The sequence below is a fragment of the Salmo salar genome, chromosome 09 (assembly GCF_965601325.2).
Source record: "Salmo salar chromosome 09, fSalSal1, whole genome shotgun sequence".
In the NCBI taxonomy this organism is placed as follows: Eukaryota; Metazoa; Chordata; class Actinopteri; order Salmoniformes; family Salmonidae; genus Salmo; species Salmo salar.
The window spans coordinates 66,797,293-66,819,652 of NC_138299.1; the positions used below are offsets into that span (position 1 = coordinate 66,797,293).

The window sequence follows — 22,360 nt, forward strand, 5'->3', positions numbered from 1 at the left end:
AAAACATGTTTTAAAACATAATTTGATAGCGAAGGACATATTCAACCCAACGAAGCAACTCCTCCGCCTGCTCGGGTCAGTTTTCATGGTTGAGACTACGTTTCTACTATTGCCTCTCTCTGCTTTCTGAGCACCTGCGCTTGCTAGCCCGCCCTCCTGCAAACATACTGCCTACTGAGACCCCCCCCCCCCCTTTTCTGCACTGTAGAGAACAGGTTTCCAGCACTTGCCAGAGCTGCTCGCAATGGACAGCGCTGTGAAGATGCAATGATCTCTTTCACGGCACGACCACTTGAATGAAATCACTGCTGACAAGCGGTCTTAACACAGAACCGAGAGAACGAGAAGGAGAGTGAGAGAGCAAGAGGGAAAGCGAGAGAGAAGGAGAGCTCTGTGGACTATCTTTGACACAAAGAAACAGGGTTTTGAACCTGCAAACCAAGGAGCTTCTGTCACATCTCTAGTTGCTCTACATCTAAAATAGCCAAGATGGAAGAAGATTTGGATGAGGGTCAGACTCAGAAAGGTAAGGAAAGAGAAAGAGTATTTTTTACATTTAAGTGGATGGATTGAGATTCCCTTTGAGTAAAATCTTCCCCTAATTTCTGTCTGTCAGAGGACTATTTATTCAGAAAGGATTGGGTAAATAGTTGGTTAATACTCTGGGTATAAAAGAGCATCTGTTTTGGTTGTTCCTTTGTCCACTGAGTGTCTGCTTGACTGAAGTGTGTTTGTGTGTGTGTGTTGTCTGCTGTCGAGACAGTCAGAGAGTGGTGTGAACTGCTTCTATGAGCGTTGACTGTGAAAGCACAGGGACAATTGTCTTTGTTCACAGGCGTCTCGGTAAGGCTCTCGCATGCCTGTCGAGATGGCTCAGGGGAACATTGAAGGCAAGAGACCTCGAGCCAGCTATCCAGACTATCCACATGTCCAGCTATTGTATTTAAATCAAAGCTCTTTTATTATTTTAACAAACTCCCCCCCCCCAAAAAAAAAAAAAAAAATCTGTATTTCATGCATGTCAGAATTTCTCTCTTGTTCATGTGCATGCAGGGTATGTTGTTTGCTTTGTGCAGAGGGGTTGCTATTTATAATGCAAACCCACCCCCTCCCACCAAACCAGTGTTTAAGTGTATGCTTGAGGGGTAAATAGCTGTGTACTGTATAAATACATTTATGTTTACCAGGCGCTGGCATTAGTTTGAATTTGCATTCCTCCATATTAATAAAATTGCTCACTGTATGAAAAAAGGATGCTATCATTCTCTGAGGTGTGTCTCCCCCCTTCACTCCTCCTTCCTTCCTTCCTTTTTTCCCTCCATCCCAAGTTCTGTGCACGTGACAGGGCTTCATACGTCTGTGCTTCTTTTCTTCCCTCCTCCCCGTCCCTCCCACCCTCCTTCTTCTCATCCCTGAAAACCAGTGAGCGCTTCACAGGCATGAGTGAGAGCTGAAACCGTTACCATGGCACTGGCCAAGTCTAGTCATTATCCCTGCAGCTACTCTCTGCTCTCTGTTCCGTTCCTGCAGATGACATTTTGGTACCCTGGCCAATCAGTTTACTCAGTGTCTGTGTGCACGTGAGTGTGTTTGTGTGTGTGAGTGTCATGGATGCTAGTTTACCTAGAAATACTTATTGCAAAGTGGCATACCTTTATTGTCTGGTAAGGTGTTAATACCATTAGCGGCTGCAATATGACATTGGCTCAGGAATTCTATTTTCACAGTATGGTTCATGCCTCTATAAGACTATAATGTCTCCAATCTGTGGGATGACTACCGGAAACTTCCTGATAGCAGTGTTGATTAAATACCGATCAGTCACCGTTACTAGGTGGGCACTCTATGTGAATTCTATATCCTTCAATCCAAATCTGTCACATCATACAGTTGGCACTCTCCCTCAATGTTCATCCATCTGAAAGAGACTAGCACCCAGGCTTTACATGCATGTCTGTAGTACACCACGTCCATTCATTTGGCTGAAGAAACCAGCCATAATTACTTAGCCAATCAAGCTTTCCACTACTGGTTCTGCGGCCCCACTGGCCCAAATGTGGCTAACTGGCACATATCTTCTCCATCAAATCTGGAAAGTTATACATAAAACACGGCACTAAAGCAGTTTGGCTGAGTGCTGCTCCACATTAACGTTCTTCTTTATTGCTTCCTCACTGAATCAACACACTGACTGATGAACTTCAGTAACCTGGTCCCAGACCTTTTTGTGCTGTATATCCAATGCCTATGGCCTTACGTCATGCTAAACCATGACAATGATCATAGGAGTTGGATACGGCACAAACAGGTCCAGGACCAGGTGTAACCGGTGTGAAATGCCTAGCTAGTTAGCGGTATGTGCTAGTGGTGTTCAACCGGTGATGTCACTCGCTCTGAGACCTTGAAGAAGTTGTTGCCCTTGCTCTGCAAGGGCCGTGGCTTTTGTGGAGCGATACGTAACAGAGCTTCGTGGGTGGCGGTTGTTGATGTGTTCAGAGGGGCCCTGGTTCGAGCCCAGCTTCGGCTAAAGAGAGGGACGGAAGCAACACTGTTACACATGCTAGAACTTCATCTAGGAACACTTAGCTAGATGTCTAGTGCTTGAAACAAGATGATTTGATGCTCCTGTTTGCAATTATGAGGTCCGAAAGCATGAATAATGTAAGTGCCAACGTAATAGGCTGGCCTACATGCTGCTACAGTATAGTATATGCAGTGTGTCTTGCCCACTAGAAAATAATGGAATTTTGGTTCTCGTATAATATTTGCAGTTTGGTTCCACCTTGTAAACCTAACCCCCCCCCAAACAGAAAAAGCATCCCCCCCCCCCCAAACAGAAAAAGCAACAACCTCAAACAAACAGAAAATTGCTCCAAAACTGTCATGACATTTCAAGTACTGACACAAGGAAAATACATTTGACTATACACAGCTAGAGTAGCCATATTGAGGGGGACTTGGGTATGGTCTCACAGTATTATCCTCACAGTGTTTTATGTTGTACTTTTTTTTAATAACAGTAATAATCCACAGTGCAGCCATAAATAAACCTATTATTTGGCAAGCACCAAAACAACAATGAGTTATAACTATTTAATTAAAACCTGTTAGGGCTAGGGGGCAGTATTGACACGGCTGGATAAAAAACATACCCGATTTAATCTGGTTACCACTCCTACCCAGTAACTAGAATATGCATATACTTATTACATATGGATAGAAAACACCCTAAAGTTTCTAAAACTGTTTGAATGGTGTCTGTGAGTATAACAGAACTCAAATGGCAGGTCAAAACCTGAGAGATTCCTTTACAGGAAGTGGCCTGTCTGACCATTTCTTGAACTTCTTTTCCATCTCTATCTTTTACTAAGGATCTCTGCTCTAACGTGACACTTCCCACGTCGTCCATAGGCGCTCAGAGCCCGGGAAAAAACAGAATGTCGTCATTCCAGCCCCAGGCTGAAACACATTATCGCCTTTCTCAAGTGGCCGATCAAGGGACTCTGGGCTTATGCGCATGACCCGACCGCCCCCGCCTTTGTGATTTTTTCCTCTGTTTGCCGAAAAGGAGATTCCCTGTCGGAATATTATCGCTTTTCTACGAGAAAAATGGCGTAAAAATTGATTTTAAACAGCGGTTGACATGCTTCGAAGTACGGTAATGGAATATTTAGAATTTTATTGTCACGAATTGCCCCAATGCGCGCGACACTTCTTTACCATTTCGGATAGTGTCTGGAACGCACGAACAAAACGCCGCTATTCGGATATAACGATGGATTATTTTGGACCAAACCAACATTTGTTATTGAAGTAAACGTCCTGGGAGTGCATTCTGACGAAGACAACAAAAGGTAATCAAACTTTTATAATAGTAAATATGATTATGGTGAGTGCTAAACTTGCCGGGTGTCTAAATAGCGAGCCCGTGATGCCTGGGCTATGTACTTAGAATATTGCAAAATGTGCTTTCACCAAAAAGCTATTTTAAAATCGGACATATCGAGTGCATAGAGGAGTAATGTATCTATAATTCTTAAAATAATTGTTATGCTTTTTGTGAACGTTTATCGTGAGTAATTTAGTGAAATGTTAGCGAATTCCCCGGAAGTTTGCGGGGGGTATGCTAGTTCTGAACGTCACATGCTAATGTAAAAAGCTGGTTTTTGATATAAATATGAACTTGATTGAACAAAACATGCATGTATTGTATAACATAATGTCCTAGGGTTGTCATCTGATGAAGATCATCAAAGGTGAGTGCTGCATTTAGCTGTCTTCTGGGTTTTGGTGACATTATATGCTGGCTTGAAAAATGGGTGTCTGATTATTTCTGGCTTGGTACTCTGCTGACATAATCTAATGTTTTTCTTTCGTTGTAAAGCCTTTTTGAAATCGGACAGTGTGGTTAGATTAACGAGAGTCTTGTCTTTAAATAGCTGTAAAATAGTCATATGTTTGAGAAATTGAAGTAATAGGATTTTTAAGATTTTGAAAATCGCGCCACAGGCTGCAAGTGGCTGTTACGTAGGTGGGACGCCAGCGTCCCACCTAGCCCATAGAGGATAATAATGATTAATACACTACATATTATCTAATAATGATCTATAAACTACCTATAAAACTACAACCCCTTATAAAGGGAAGATTGGGCCTTATTCTTATATTACGAGTTCTAAGTCTTGGATGAGACAATTATTCACATGACCACTGCAAATTGTACTAAGTTGGTACTACATGAAAATAACAGCATGGTCACCTTGCTGTTATGAAAGACTGGCTTAAGAGCACATGACAGCGGAGATTTAAAACCCTCCTGGGAGGAAGGACAATTAATGACTTGGAGTCCCTGCCTTGAGGGCCTCTCAAATGGCTTTATGATGCCTACATTTAATGTTCAATGTTTTTTTGTGTTTTCTTAGATGACAAATTAATTTCCGTTTTACATTCTTTGGAGTTGTGGAGATTATTTTACATTGTTGAAAACAATGAATGGGAACACTGCTACTGTAGCGTTGATTTTAGTCTGAACTGAAGTCGTTGATCTTTCACTAGTCATGCCACCTAGCTTTTACCATGCTTTTTTCCCCCACTTATATATACAGTGTTGTTATGTGCTCTGTGCTGTAACCAGAAATCTGAGCAAACTCTCAGGAAGAAGCGTCATTAAACAGTTATGCTTTTATTTCAAATCAAATCAAATCAAATGTATTTTTATATAGCCCTTCGTACATCAGCTGATATTCTCAAAGTGCTGTACAGAAACCCAGCCTAAAACCCCAAACAGCAAGCAGTAGTCTATGTGACCTTACCTATCATTTTGGGGTGTCTGGTCACAATCTGACCCCCCACCTCAGAGAACCCTGAGTCCATGATGTATTTAAGAGAACAATCACTTGTAAGTGCACTTTCTCTGGGGTCATTCCTCCATCAACTGTCACCTTCTATGAGGTCACCTGTTATATGTGAACCAGAGCTCTATAGGTCATCTGTAGCCCTTTCCTGGCATTAGGGGCACCATGGACTAGCCAGGGGGCTAACATGAGAGAAGAGCAAATGTAATGCACCTACTGTACGTAACATGACATCTAATGGTTTTCAGACACAACGTAACTGTACATGCATTGTAAAAGGGCGTATTTTATACCTCTCAGTACTGCTTTGTAAATCCTCAAAATAACAATAAACACCCACAAATAGTTTGAATCACATACTTTTTTTTTTACCATTAACAAAGGGTTACAAGGTCTATTTTAAGGGACTTTCAATTGTCATGTGACAGGAATTGATCATCTTAGTGTTGATCTTCTGTTATATTGCTACTGATATTACAGATCTAGTTTAGCTTTCTAATGGAAGAGGGGTACTTCTTAATAATAATGTCAATTACAGAGTTATAGATTGGGCCTTACAATTATTTTAGGGTTCAAGAAACTGATAAAATATTGGAAAATATTGTATTATGGGATCTCTATGGTCCTCCTCCTCAGACTGCAAATCTCAGATTGTGAGTCAGATGCACAAGCTGCTCTCTTCATCTGTTAGCCAAATGTAGCGCTTCATGCCGCGTGCCACAAGTCACCAACAACAACAGCGGACAATCCTAATTCCCCAAAATAAAATGGCTTAATCAAAACGAATGTGTTATGTCAAAACATTAAATGAAGTCATAATCATCTGTCCTAGCTTGATACCGAGGAATCAATTCCACTTTAGGTAGCAATTATAATGACATACTGCTGTGACCGCTCCAGCTCTGAATGAAAGGAAAAATGTAGTAAGGCCCACCTGTTAAGACTACCTGAGCCAAGGGAAGGAATTAGTTCTCCTTCTGTTCAACTCGGTTGATCAAGTTTTATTGCCAATGTGTGATAATGTGCTCAGGAGTCAAGGCTCAATAGAGGGAAAATTCCACGGCAAATAGAAATTCTTGGAACCTATCAGATCTGTCCTAAAACATTAATTGAAGTAGAAAAGCTATATCATTCAGGTATTGTATTGCTGTAGTATATTACATTTAAACTAATGAAATGTGTAATCTGGAACCATTATCACACATCATATGCTCTATTGTCCCCTATAAACTGGACATTTGTGTTATAATGCAGCATTGCACATTTTGAGGCCCTCTATCATGGGCTGTGATATTTCATGCTTTGATACATGGTTTTCCCTCTCCCAAAATCTTGAACTGATTATCCATGGAGTTAATCTTCTCACACAGTGAATTCTGGCTTTCTCCACTGACAGCTGACCTGCTCTTCCACTTCCATTGTTTTGGACTCCAGCTGCATCCTTCCATCCTATGGTGGTCAAGGGAATTCCAGCAATTGTTCCCAAATGTTCCCCAAAATGTTGTCAGTTATTAGGTGAGAGTGGGGTTAGGAGTCATCTTTTACATTCAGCATCACTCCGCCAAGGGAAATATGATACACTATCTAACAAAGATATCTACATACAGCACCAGTCAAAAGTTTGGACACACCTACTCATTCAAGGGTTTTTCTTTATATTTACTATTTTCTACATTGTAGAATAATGAAATAGCACATATGGAATCATTAAGTAACCAAAAAATGGTTAAACAAATCAGAATATATTTTATATTTGAGATTCTTGAAAGTAGCCACCCTTTGCCTTGATGACAGCTTTGCACACTCTTGGCATTCTCTCAACCAGCTTCACCTGGAATGGTTTTCGAACAGTCTTGAATGAGTTCCCACATATGTTGAGCACTTCTGAGGCTGGTAACTCTAATGAACTTATCCTCTGCAACAGAGGTACTCTGGGTCATCCCTTCCTGTTGCCATCCTCATGAGAGCCAGTTTCATCATACCGCTTGATGGTTTTGTGGCTGCACTTGACTGACCTTTGTGTCTTAAAGTAATGATGGACTGTCGTTTCTCTTTGGTTATTTGAGATGTTCTTGCCATAATATGGACTTATTTGCTGTTTTACCAAATAGGGCTATCTTGTGTATACAACCTCGACCTTGTCACAACACAACTGATTGGTTTAAACACATTAAGAAGGAAATCATTTCCACAAATTACCTTTTAACAAGGCACACCTGTTAATTGAAATGCATTCGAGGTGACTACCTCATGAAGCTGGTTGAGAGAATGCCAAGAGTGTGCAAAGCTGTCATCAAGGCAAAGGTTGGCTACTTTGAAGAATCTTCTATTTTGACTTGTATAAATCCTCTTGAGCATCTGATCCCGTTAGCGGGATCAAAATCCAGCGAAAAATCATATCGCCAATTAGCATTAAAAAAATATCATAATTTTTTAAAAAAATAAAAAATATATATTTTTTTTTTTTATAGATACACCTCTCTTGAATCGACCCACGTCGTCCGATTTCAAAAAGGTTTTACAGGAAAAGCAAATCATTAGATTATATTAGATGAGTCCATCGTAAAAAGCAGCTTCATAGCCATTTTCCGACCAACCACTTGCATCACATATAATCAATAAACAGCTAAATGTAGCACTAACCTTTTACAAACTTCATCAGATGGCACCCCTAGGACATCATGTTATACAATGCATGCATTCTTTTGTTCAATAAAGGTCATATTTATATATAAAAACAGCATTTTACATCTCTGTCTGACGTTGACTACCTAATTTCCCCTCAAAAGCGTCCCGGTAAACAATGCTACGTTTCAATAAATTGCTATACTATAACGATTTTTTAAATGTATATTGTCAATCTAACATTTATAGATGAATATCTCTTGAGAACACCCGTCATACCAGATTTTAAATTAACTTTACTGGGTAATCACACTTTGCGATAAAAGGAGATGCGATACTCAGAAAATGAGCTAATATACAGTGCTCGGCGCCATCTTGGACGCAACAGCATGAACCATCTCATCTTCTATAATATTGTCAATAATCGCCTACCTTTAGTTGTCTTCATCAGAAAGCATCCCAGGTCCACAACAGATGTATTTTCGGTCAAAAAGTCCATACTTCACGTTCCATTAGCCTGATGTTGGTAGCGCGTCCTATGGCTCTCTCCAAGCGCAGCTCTGAAGTTCATAATGAAAGCAATCCTCGCGCATGTAGGTTCGTTCAAACATGTCAAACGTTGTATAAAATAAATCTTCAGGGCCTCTAACACCAAGAGAGCCAATAAGATTCGAGGGGGATGATGTCATGGCCTTTAAAACCGTTTCCAAAGGTGGGGGCAGACATGGCCGCCGGCGTCATAATGGTGATGGCCCATCCCCTGTGACCAATTTCAAACTCGTGTCATTCACTGAGTTTTGACTCTATAAGGCTCAAACCACTGTGAAAGGACTGGCGACATCTAGTGGAAGCAATAGGAAGTGCTCACTGAACCATGGTTAACGGTGTGATTAATAAGGAAAGATGAGAAGTCAAGTCCACAATTCAGAATTCCACTTCTTGTTTCAATCGGTCTCGGGGTTTTGACTGCCATTTGAGTTCTGTTATACTCACAGACACCATTCAAACAGTTTTAGAAACTTTAGAGTGTTTTCTATCCATATATAATAAGTATATGCATGCCCTATCTTCTGAGTTTGATTAGTAGGCCGTTGAAAATGGGAACGATTTTTTTTCAAAATGCGCTGTGGCGCCCCCTATCCTAGGGTATCCTCAAGAGGATAACAATTTTTTGGTTACTACATGATTAAATGTGTATTATTTCATAGTTTTGATGTCTTCACTATTGTTCTACAATGTAAAAATAGTCAAAATAAAGAAAAACCCTTGAATGAATAGGTGTGTCCAAACTTTTGACTGGTCCTATATATTTCAGAATGTTATGTAAACACAATTCGACACAATCACTTTTTGTCTTTCAATCATTTTAAGCATTTTAATCTTTTCAACACAGGTTTAACACCTAACAAACACTTTGTACTTTTTGTTTACAATTTTAACATATGCCACTTACACCAAGGCAAACATTTTGACTATTAGCCCACACAGCGACAAGAATGCACTTTCATGTTAGGTTTAGGATCTCATACTGAAGCTTTTAGAGATCTTTAAATTATCTACTTTGGTTTAGATACAAGCAGCATGAAACCTCTAACCCAATAAATGTATTTGACTTGGTTAAAATCAGTTTTTCAGACCTAACTTGCTTACCACTTTTCTATGTGGTTTCTTTCTTCACAGACTCCATGAAATGATTACTTCTTGACTGATATTTGGCCAAATTATACACTGCTCAAAAAAATAAAGGGAACACTTAAACAACACAATGTAACTCCAAGTCAGTCACACTTCTGTGAAATCAAACTGTCCACTTAGGAAGCAACACTGATTGACAATAAATTTCACATGCTGTTGTGCAAATGGAATAGACAACAGGTGGAAATTATAGGCAATTAGCAAGACACCCCCAATAAAGGAGTGGTTCTGCAGGTGGGGACCACAGACCACTTTTCAGTTCCTATGCTCCTGGCTGATGTTTTGGTCACTTTTGAATGCTGGCGGCGCTTTCACTCTAGTGGTAGCATGAGATGGAGTCTACAACCCACACAAGTGGCTCAGGCAGTGCAGCTCATCCAGGATGGCACATCAATGCGAGCTGTGGCAAGAAGGTTTGCTGTGTCTGTCAGCGTAGTGTCCAGAGCATGGAGGCGCTACCAGGAGACAGGCCAGTACACCAGGAGACGTGGAGGAGGCCGTAGGAGGGCAACAACCCAGCATCAGGACCGCTACCTCCGCCTTTGTGCAAGGAGGAGCAGGAGAAGCACTGCCAGAGCCCTGCAAAATGACCTCCAGCAGGCCACAAATGTGCATGTGTCTGCTCAAACAGTCAGAAACCGACTCCATGAGGGTGGTATGAGGGTCCGAAGTCCACAGGTGGGGGTTGGGCTTACAGCCCAACACCGTGCAGGACGTTTGGCATTTGCCAGAGAACACCAAGATTGGCAAATTCGCCACTGGTGCCCTGTGCTCTTCACAGATGAAAGCAAGTTCACACTGAGCACGTGACAGACGTGACAGAGTCTGGAGACGCCGTGGAGAACGTTCTGCTGCCTGCAACATCCTCCAGCATGACCGGTTTGGCGGTGGGTCAGTCATAGTGTGGGGTGGCATTTCTTTGGGGGGCCGCACAGCCCTCCATGTGCTCGCCAGTGGTAGCCTGACTGCCATTAGGTACCGAGATGAGATCCTCAGACCCCTTGTGAGACCATATGCTGGTGCGGTTGGCCCTGGGTTCCTCCTAATGCAAGACAATGCTAGACCTCATGTGGCTGGAGTGTGTCAGCAGTTCCTGCAAGAGGAAGGCATTGATGCTATGGACTGGCCCACCCGTTCCCCAGACCTGAATCCAATTGAGCACATCTGGGACATCATGTCTCGCTCCATCCACCAACGCCACGTTGCACTTCAGACTGTCCAGGAGTTGGCAGATGCTTTAGTCCAGGTCTGGGAGGTGATCCCTCAGGAGACCATCCGCCACCTCATCAGGAGCATGCCCAGGCGTTGTAGGGAGGTCATACAGGCACGTGGAGGCCACACACACTACTGAGCCTCATTTTGACTTGTTTTAAGGACATTACATCAAAGTTGGATCAGCCTGTAGTGTGGTTTTCCACTTTAATTTTGAGTGTGACTTCAAATCCCGACCTCCATGGGTTGATAAATTGGATTTCCATTGATTATTTTTGTGTGATTTTGTTGTCAGCACATTCAACTATGTAAAGAAAAAAGTATTTAATAAGATTATTTCTTTCATTCAGATCTAGGATGTGTTGTTTAAGTGTTCCCTTTATTTTTTGGAGCAGTATATATTTTGTATATTGTTTCCTATAAAGGGTCCTCAACTGACCCCTATGGCTCAACTTACCCCACTCTCCCCTAGTGGCCAACGTCTGAGGGTTTTCTCATTGTTCTCACAATAATGTCCAGCAGGTGCACAAAAAACACGACAACATATTTCAATAACTTTTCGGTCGGGAATGTCTTATCTTTTATCGAAAGTTATATGATTTTATATGATGTGATCATATTAACAGAAATATGAATTGAGCATCTAAAAACTTAATTTTAATGGTAAATCTTATAATTTTGGACTGAACTTAAAATCACACATTGGAGACAACTGCACGAAACCTGCTTGCATGGTTAAATATTTCACCACCATTACAGAAGCATGTACATCGGTTGGGGGCTTGATTAATTCAGTCCCTTTCAAAACCAATGTTTGGGCTTTCAGACCTGACCTGGGCCTGTACTGTACTTCACCCCAGAGGGTTATCTGTGTAATGAGTCTCATTCACCCACTGTCCTAGGGAATTTGTTGACACACAGTAACTGGGTCACAGCTCTGAAGTACCCTGTCTATTCTCAGATTTTGCACCGTGGTTGACATGGCAACCATACTGGTTGATTAAACTTGTGCAGAGTAATAAGGGGCGTGGAGAGCTCTGAAAACCTGCTTGCTCCAGGCAGGGGAAGAGGCCGAACGAACGGTATAGGGAAAGCGAGCGTCAGCATCAAGACACGTACTCTTCCGACATTCACAGACTAAAACATCCAACCATACCCCCCCACTGCTTAGCGTAAGTCTCCAGGCTTCCAGATCTAGTGAAAAATAAATGTGCAAATGTACTTTATGTACACCACAAGCCACTCCAACCGCACTCATTTGCTTTCTCTCATGTATTCTCTTTCCTTCTCTCTCAAGATCTCCCTCTGTCTCCCCCCTCACCTCTTCATCATCAAACTTTCCATCATCAATGTTTTATGAGAGGTGACTATTATATGATGGCAACCTCAGCCATTTATATGAGTCATGGGTTGCTGAGGTTTGTGCATGTGTGCACGTTTGTGTGCTTATGTGCATTTGTGTGTGTGTGTCTGTGTACCCCTTTTGCCTGTCGGACATGATGCAGACAGATGGGAGAGAGGTGGGAATGGGGAGGGGGCATGGGAGGGGGGTGTCCTTTCTCTTTGTATTAGAGAGAGACGCCTTCTGTTGATTGGACTGGAGAGACAGGTCACGACCAAATTACAGGCTTACACTTTTGAAGAGGGGCTTTTTGTGCGGGGGACAATTGATCCTTCTCTAAGCCCGCCCCCCTTGGTTACTGTTGCAACATCAGACAACATTTCTCTCTGAAACACAATTCCTCATTAAAACTACTAGAGAAAACCCCTCTTCAATGATCTCAAATTGTGGTTGTATTACACAGTGAAATTAAACACGGACTACCCCTTGCTAATCAGAAGATTCTTGGGTATGTTGTGGTGGACTGTTATTACAATTGCACTGTAAGCATACAGTCAAAGCTATTAACCACTTTGGAGCTAATTTGCTCTCAAATCGTATCCTGATGTTGACAGCAGATGAGAGTTGTATTCATAATATAAACTCAGCAAAACAAGAAACGTCCCTTTTTCAGGACCCTGTCGTTCAAGGATAATTTGTAAAAATCTAAATAATTTCACAGATATTCATTTGTAAAGGGTTTAAACACAGTTTCCCATTCTTGTTCAATGAACCATGAACAATAAATGAACATGCACCTGTGGAAAGGTCGTTAAGACACTAACAGCTTACAGACGGTAGTCAATTAAGGTCACAGTTATGAAAACTTAGGACACTAAAGAGGCCTTTCTTTTGAATCTGAAAAACACCAAAAGAAAGATGCCCAGTGTCTCATCTGACCTGTTCACTGGACGTGCTACCTGTCCCAGACCTGTTGTCCCAGACCTGCTGGAACCCTGACCTATTCACCGGACGTGCTACCTGTCCCAGACCTGCTGTTTTCAACTCTCTAGAGACAGCAGGAGCGGTAGAGATACTCTCAAAGATCGGCTATGAAAAAGCCAACTGACACTTACTCTTGTGTTATTGACTTGTTGCACCCTCGACAACTACTATGATTATTATTATTTGACAATGCTGGTCATTTATGAACATTTGAACATCTAGGCCATGTGCTGTTATAATCTCCACCCGGCACAGCCAGAAGAGGACTGGCCACCCCTCATAGCCTGGTTCCTCTCTAGGTTTCTTCCTAGGTTTTTGCCTTTCTAGGGAGTTTTTCCTAGCCACCGTGCTTCTACACCTGCATTGCTTGCTGTTTGGGGTTTTAGGCTGGGTTTCTGTACAGCACTTTGAGATATCAACTGATGTAAGAAGGGCTATATAAATACATTTGATTTGATTTGATTTGAATGTGCCTTAGGCATGCTGCAAGGAGGCATGAGGACTGCAGATGTGGCCAGGGAAATAAATTGCAATGTTCGTACTGTGAGACGCCTAAGACAGCGCTACAGGGAGACAGGTCCGACAGCTTATCGTCCTCGTAGTGGCAGACCACGTGTAACAACACCTGCACAGGATCGGTACATCCGAACATCACACCTGTGGGACAGGTACAGGATGGCAACAACAACTGCCCGAGTTACACCAGGAACACACAATCCCTCCATCAGTGCTCAGACTGTCCACAATAGGCTGAGAGAGGCTGGACTGAGGGCTTGTAGGTCTGTTGTAAGGCAGTTCCTCACCAGACATCACCGGCAACAACGTCGCCTATGGGCACAAACCCACCGTCGCTGGACCAGACAGGACTGGCAAAAAGTGCTCTTCACTGACGAGTCACGGTTTTGTCTCACCAGGGGTGATGGTCGGATTCGCATTTATCGTGAAAGGAATGAGCGTTACACCGAGGCCTGTACTCTGGAGCGGGATCGATTTGGAGGTGGAGGGTCCGTCATGGTCTGGGGCAGTGTGTCACAACATCATCGGACTGAGCTTGTTGTCATTGCAGGCAATCTCAACGCTGTGCGTTACAGGGAAGACATCCTCCTCCCTCATGTGGTACCCTTCCTGCAGGCTCATCCTGACATGACCCTCCAGCATGACAATGCCACCAGCCATACTACTCGCTCTGTGCGTGATTTCCTGCAAGACAGGAATGTCAGTGTTCTGCCATGGCCAGCAAAGAGCCCGGATCTCAATCTCATTGAGCACGTATGAGACTTGTTGGATCGGAGAGTGAGGGTTAGGTCCATTCCCCCCAGAAATATCCGGGAACTTGCAGGTGCCTTGGTGGAAGAGTGGGGTAACATCTCACAGCAAGAACTGGCAAATCTGGTGCAGTCCATGAGGAGGAGATGCACTGCAGTACTTAATGCAGCTGGTGGCCACACCAGATGCTGACTGTTACTTTTGATTTTGACCCCCACCCCCTTTGTTCAGGGACACATTATTCAATTTCTGTTAGTCACATGTCTGTGGAACTTGTTCAGTTTATGTCTCAGTTTTTGAATCTTGTTATGTTCATACAAATATTTACACATGTTAAGTTTGCTGAAAATAAACCCAGTTGAAAGTGAGAGGACGTTTATTTTTTTGCTACGTTTAGATAACTTAGCTAGCTAACATACAATTGGAGTAAACAAATCATATTAACTAACTATCTAGCGTTCTAGCATTAGAAACACTTTCAATGGTGGCCGATGAGACTGAGATCTGGCTAACCAGCAACCAAGCAATTTCAGATAAACAAATACTCCAACAGGCCTTGCATTTCAGTAATCACAGTTGCAAGTACCCTTGGTGCACTGTTAAATTATTTAGCCAATTTAAACAATTTATTATTTGATAAACTCTCAGTTTTTGCCATTGCACTCATTGGCTTCAAACAAGCTGAGCTTGATCGAGGAGTCGGACTTGATGCCAGTTGTTATCCACCAGAACGTTGCGATTGGTAGCTCCAAATTCTGGGACAGGGCATAGTGAAGGGTCAATTTAAGGTGGAGCCTGTCTCTTGATTCAGCAATTATTTGTAGCTTAAAGCTTGTAGCCATGTTTTGATGTAAGTTCATTTTATATTTAATGGTGTCCTAATTTGAAGGTTTCATACAAATAAAGTCATTTAAAGGGATAGTGCAAGATTCTGGCAATTAAGCAGATGAGTGAGATGAACTCATGGATACCATTTTTTACATCTCTACTGTGCAGTTTGAAGGAAGTTGTAGGTAGTTTGCGAGCCAATGCTAACTAGCATAAGCACAATGACTGGAAGTCTACCAGAATCTCACACTATCCCTTTAATGAGCGATAGCCCCAACTTTTCGTTTTGAACATGACCTTTGTGTCATTGATATGAGTCAGAAACATTTATTCTAGAGTGAAAATGTACTACAAAGAGTAAATAGGATAATTTTGGTCATAAAGTCAGTCTCTTCCAAAACTGAGATTTGCGAGATGTTAGAAAATATATACTGCTCAACAAAATAAAGGGAACACTTAAACAACCCATCCTAGATCTGAATGAAAGAAAAAATCTTATTAAATACTTTTCTCTTTACATAGTTGAGTGTGCTGACAACAAAATCACACAAAAAGAATCAATGGAAATCCAATTTATCAACCCATGAGGTCTGGATTTGGAGTCACACTCAAAATTAAAGTGGAAAACCACACTACAGGCTAATCCAACTTTGATATAATGTCCTTAAAACAAGTCAAAATGAGGCTCAGTAGTGTGTGTGGCCTCCACGTGACTGTATGACCTCCCTACAACGCCTGGGCATGCTCCTGATGAGGTGGCAGATGGTCTCCTGAGGGATCTCCTCCTAGACCTGGACTAAAGCATCCGCCAACTCCTGGACAGTCTGTGGTGCAACGTGGCGTTGGTGAATGGAGCGAGACATGATGTCCCAGATGTGCTCAATTGGATTCAGGTCTGGGGAACGGGCGGGCCAGTCCATAGCATCAATGCCTTCCTCTTGCAGGAACTGCTGACACACTCCAGCCACATGATGTCTAGCATTGTCTTGCATTAGGAGGAACCCAGGGCCAACCGCACCAGCATATGGTCTCACAAGGGGTCTGAGGATCTCATCTCGGTACCTAATGGCAGTCAGGCTACCTCTGGCGAGCACATGGAGGGCTGTGCGGCCCCCCAAAGAAATGCCACCCCACACCATGACTGACCCACCGCCAAACCGGTCATACTGGAGGATGTTGCAGGCAGCAGAACGTTCTCCACGGCGTCTCCAGACTCTGTCACGTCTGTCACGTGCTCAGTGTGAACCTGCTTTCATCTGTGAAGAGCACAGGGCGCCAGTGGCGAATTTGCCAATCTTGGTGTTCTCTGGCAAATGCCAAACGTCCTGCACGGTGTTGGGCTGTAAGCACAACCCCCACCTGTGGACGTCGGGCCCTCATACCACCCTCATGGAGTCTGTTTCTGACCGTTTGAGCAGACACATGCACATTTGTGGCCTGCTGGAGGTCATTTTGCAGGGCTCTGGCAGTGCTTCTCCTGCTCCTCCTTGCACAAAGGCGGAGGTAGCGGTCCTGCTGCTGGGTTGTTGCCCTCCTACGGCCTCCTCCATGTCTCCTGATGCACTGGTCTGTCTCCTGGTAGCGCCTCCATGCTCTGGACACTACGCTGACAGACACAGCAAACCATCTTGCCACAGCTCGCATTGATGTGCCATCCTGGATGAGCTGCACTACCTGAGCCACTTGTGTGGGTTGTAGACTCCATCTCATGCTACCACTAGAGTGAAAGCGCCGCCAGCATTCAAAAGTGACCAAAACATCAGCCAGGAGCATAGGAACTGAGAAGTGGTCTGTGGTCCCCACCTGCAGAACCACTCCTTTATTGGGGGTGTCTTGCTAATTGCCTATAATTTCCACCTGTTGTCTATTCCATTTGTACAACAGCATGTGACATTTATTGTCAATCAGTGTTGCTTACTAAGTGGACAGTTTGATTTCACAGAAGTGTGATTGACTTGGAGTTACATTGTGTTGTTTAAGTGTTCCCTTTATTTTTTTGAGCAGTGTATATATACAGTCCTAGTCAAAAGTTTGGACACACCTACTCATTCAAGGGTTTTTCTTTATTTTTACTATTTACTATAGTTTTGTTAACTGTCAAATGTAGTAACACGTCCATGTAGAATAAACAACCCTTACATAATACCATAGAAGCAATGTTCTGCTAATATAACAATGTGCACATTTCATCTTTCATTGTCATTCCCAGCCGATACAATGACTATCGGCATTTTGTCTTGTGGTAATAGGGCTACCTTGGAAACATGTCAGAGTGGTCATACCTTCCTGTGTGGTGTCCCATATTTTTTATGGGCTCCTAACCAACTGTGCTATTTTGTTTGTTTTTTCCCATTGTTTGTAACTAATTTTGTACATAATGTTGCTGCTACCATCTCTTATGACCGAAAAGAGATTCTGGACATCAGAACAGCAATTACTCACCTCAAACGTAACAAAGATTTTTTCTTTAATGAGTCCGACACGAAGGATATACTGCTTTGTCAAGACAAGGCCCAAATCCCAGTCACCCGCGTGAAGAAAAGAAGGAGAAAAAGGGGGAGTGCCTTGTAAGAATTTGCCAACAAGGAGGTAAACCACCACCACCCTCCATATTATTGGCCAACATGCAATCATTGGAAAACAAACTGGACGATTTACGATTAAGACTGTCCTACCGACGGGACATTAAAAACTGTAACATCTTATGTGCTTCGTCAGGACAGAGCAGCTACGTCTGGTAAGACGAGGGGCGGGGGTGTCTGTCTATTTGTCAATAACTGCTGGTGTGCGATGTCTAATATTAAAGAAGTCTTGAGGTATTGCTCGCCTGAGTTAAAATACTTCATGATAAGCTGTAGACCACACTTTCTACCAAAAGAGTTCTCATCTATATTATTCGTAGCCATCTATTTACCACCACAAACCGATGCTGGCACGAAGACCGCACTCAACGAGATGAATAAGCCCATAAGCAAACAAGAAAATGCTCATTCAGAAGCGGCGCAATTAGTGGCCAGGGACTTCAATGCAGGCAAACTTAAATCCGTTTTACCTCATTTCTACCAGCATGTCACATGTGCAAGCAGAGGAAAAAAAACTTTAGACCACCATTTCTCTACACACAGAGACGGATACAAAGCTCTCCCTCACCCTCCATTTGGCAAATCTGACCATATTGCCAGATGTAGACTGACTGGCTCCAGATTGAATTTGATTCAGGCCAGTGAATACGTTACAGTATGCAACCAACTGTGACATGTTTTACTATAGCCCTGGGTTGGTTTGAGTTTGTTGCTGCTGGTTAGTACACTGTTCAACAGTAGTCAGACATGAGTTAGCTAGTACCACCATAGCTGCATCCAATATTTATTTGTGCCATAGACATGGGTTGCACCTCGGATGCTGGTGACTGTTTAGTCTAAATTACACTAAGTTACAGTGGCATGGAAGTATGATGACATTGCTAAAGTAGGCAAATAATTAGTAGGAAACAACTTTGCCATATGATGTGGTCAAATTTACATTAACTGGCAATGTTGCCATAACTGTTACTGGCAGAATTCGTTAAAAAAAAACATCATATATACAAAAGTATGTGGACACCCCTTCTAATTAGTGAATTTGGCTATTTCAGCTACACCCGTTGCTGACAGGTGTATACAATCTCCAAATACATAACCAGCAGTCTATGGTCTAGCTGCTGGTATACTCACCACCACTGGGGACCAACAAACTCCAACCACTTATTCCGCATCATGACAGGCTCCAACCATAGTTGTTGGCTGTGCATCCTGCTGGAAGCATACATTACATGTTCAATCCATATAGGGCTTTTCAGTCTCAAACGGCAGTGGTCCTTTGTAGACGTTGGTTGGGGGTGATGAAACAACAGTTCCCCATTCAACGAAGGGAAGCAAAGTTGGCGTGGGGGCATGATTTGTTGAGATAATTATAATCCAAACCCAACCTTCAATTACTCATTTGGACGCACTGTTCCAAACTTTGTTTTAGACGAGACTGACTTTATGACCAAAATTATCCTATTTACACTTTGTAGCCAATTTTGACGCTAGAATAAAAGTTTTTGACTCATATCGATGCCACATAGGCTGTTTCAAAGGGATTAGTTGTTTTTTAGGGGCAGTCGCTCTTTTTAAGCATCTTTTAACACAGGCTTAACACCTAACAAACACTTTATACTTTTTTAAAACACTTTTAACATAGGCCAGGCCTGTTGTTACCTCCTATCCCAGCGACGCCTTGCATTATTTCCATTGTCTCAACCATTGTCTCAACTTACCCCAAGGCAAATATTTTGATTATATTATCCCACACAAGGATGCACTTTCATGCTAGGTTTGGACCTCATATCGAAGATCATTGAGACCCCAACTGATGTATAGAACAATGTTAAAAGTATCTACTTTGGTTTAGATACAAGCATTATGAAACCTTTAACACAAATTAATTTGACTTTGTGAAAATCTTGTTTTTTTTACCTAACTTTCTCCATGTGGTTTCTTACTTCACCTCTTCCTAAATATTTGGTAAAATTATACATTTTGTGTATGGTTTCCTAGAAACCCTTCTTGTTTTATTTCCACCACTCTCCCCTACATCTGCTGCTGTTCTATTCGCATGCATTGATGTCAGAGGGACAAAAAAAGTTTTTGTTGTTGGCATTAACTTCTTTGTTGTTGTAATATGACATGGCAGTTTCACCAGGATTCCAGATGTAATACGTCTGTAGCCATGAAGTGCTTTGAAAGGATGCCTCACATCAACATCATTATCCCAGAAACCCTAGACCCACTCCAATTTGCATACTTCCCTAACAGATCCACAGATGATGCAATCTCTATTGCACTCCACACTGCCATTTCCCACCTGGGCAAAAGGAACACCTATGTGAGAATGTTATTCATTGACTACAGCTCAGCGTTCAACACCATAGTGCCCTCAAAGCTCATCACTAATCTATGGACTCTGGGACTAAACACCTCCCTCTGCAACTGGATCCTGGACTTCCTGACGGGCCGCACCCAGGTGGTAAGGGTAGGTATCAACACATCTGCACGCTGTAACAACACACCTCCTGTACTCCCTGTTCACTCATGACTGCACGGCCAGGCATGACTCCAACACCATCATCAAGTTTGTCGATGACACAACAGTGGTAGGCCTGATCACCGACAGCGATGAGACAGCCTATAGGGAGGAGGTCAGAGACCTGGCCGTGTGGTGCCAGGACAACATCCTCTCCTTCAACGTGATCAAGACAAAGGAGTTGATTGTGGACTACAGGAAAAGGAGGACTGAGCACGCCCCCATTCTCATTGACAGGGCTGTAGTGGAGCAGGTTGAGAGCTTCAAGTTCCTTGGTGTCCACATCACCATCAAACTTACATGGTCCAAATGTTATGCAGCTGTACCATCAAGAGCATCCTGACTGGTTGCATCACTGGCTGGTATGGCAACTGCTCGGGCTCCGTACACAAGGCACTTCAGAGGGTAGTGCGTACAGCCCAGTACATCACTGGGGCCAAGCTTCCTGCCATCCTGGACCTCTATACAAGGCGGTGTCCTAGGAAGGCCCTAAAAATTGTCAAAGACTCCAGCCACCCTAGTCATAGACTGTTCTCTCTGTTACTTCATGACAAGCGCCAAGTCTAGGTCCAAGAGGCTTCTAAACAGCTTCTACCCCCAAGTCATAAGACTCCTGAACATGTAATCAAATGGCTACCCAGACTATTTGCTATTCACACTAGTTGTCATTTTCCCTAACATAGCATCAACACACAAAGATTGAGTCAGGAATCTCAAGATCAACGTAGTGCTGTGAAATTAGACCGTGATGATGGGAGGAGTAGCTGTGGTTTTCCAGTGGAGAGTTGTTGAGATTGAAAACTTGTTAGAAGACAAAAGTGCCATGGAAATCTGTGTTAATGTCAATATATGGTCTCCTTCTCCTATAATGAATGAGTAATGAAAATATGGCCATATTATCTTTTGGTCACATACGGTCGTTGAAATTATTTATACAATATATTGATGACATAATGTATATTATCGGCCTATTGGTCTAATGCTAATTTGCTACCGAACCTTGTCATTATATGATACCATCAATTGCCTTTATACTGACAAAGCATACCGTAACCTCAATTACATGCCAATCATGAATTCCCTATCCCTCGAGACAGAGTTTGGTGTGATCAACCCATGTCTGTCCCAGTTGCCATGGCAACACTATCCCATATAGCTTTAGTCTTCATTGTCAGGTCCCAGGGATATTATAACAGTATTTGTCGTGGCTAGTGATCCATAAATCCCACCACCGCCTATTAACTCTGTCCAGTCATAAGCAGCCACGGTGTTTCATTATTGAGTCCAATGGCAGACATCTACACTAATGTGAATTCCTGCAGCGTTTCTGCAATGGAAGTGTGGAAGCCAAGCTATGCCAAAAAATGTAGTTATGAAAAGAAGACAAACACATATATATATATATATATATATACCTTAGGTAGTTGTAGTTTACATGTGTTGTTACATACTAATGGTTTGTAATGATAAATAGACACAACTTAGTGTAAAGCATTACAAAGTTTCAGATTACCCTTTTAAAATACAGCTCAAATAAATGTGTCCTCTAGTTATGGGTGACATATCTGAATGATGCACAAGACTAATAAAACCATTTTAACGAACATGACATGAGTCATTAACATCAATGGGTAATTAAGTCACATGCCCTCAATACAACAGAGAGTTTCTGTTACAGCTAGGCACACTTGACACTCTCTTATTGTCACCAATTCCCACTGAAAGTGAAGAGAGCCCCTAAATAGACATGTCATAGCTGGGAAATGATGTGAATCGGCCATGACGACAAGACGATACAGGCTGGCATTGGATTACAACTGTGAGAATGCAGAAAGGCTAGCCTAGGATGAGGATCAGTCTGAAACTCTCAGCCCTCCCCAACCTAGCAGGCTGTGGCGGAGGTAGCTAGCTAGACTACTTGGTATTCCATTCACAGTCTGTATAGAAA

General features: G+C 42.6%; 1 protein-coding gene across 1 annotated transcript in view; it reads left to right on the forward strand.

The window, feature by feature from the left end:
• Window positions 1-265: 265 nt before the first annotated feature.
• The window catches only part of dmb (Proteolipid protein DM beta), a 37,423-nt gene continuing 15,328 nt past the window's right edge, over window positions 266-22,360 (forward strand). The window contains 1 exon segment of the mRNA NM_001173936.1: window positions 266-526. Within this exon segment, the coding sequence (NP_001167407.1) occupies window positions 490-526 (37 nt within the window). The 5' untranslated portion in view covers window positions 266-489.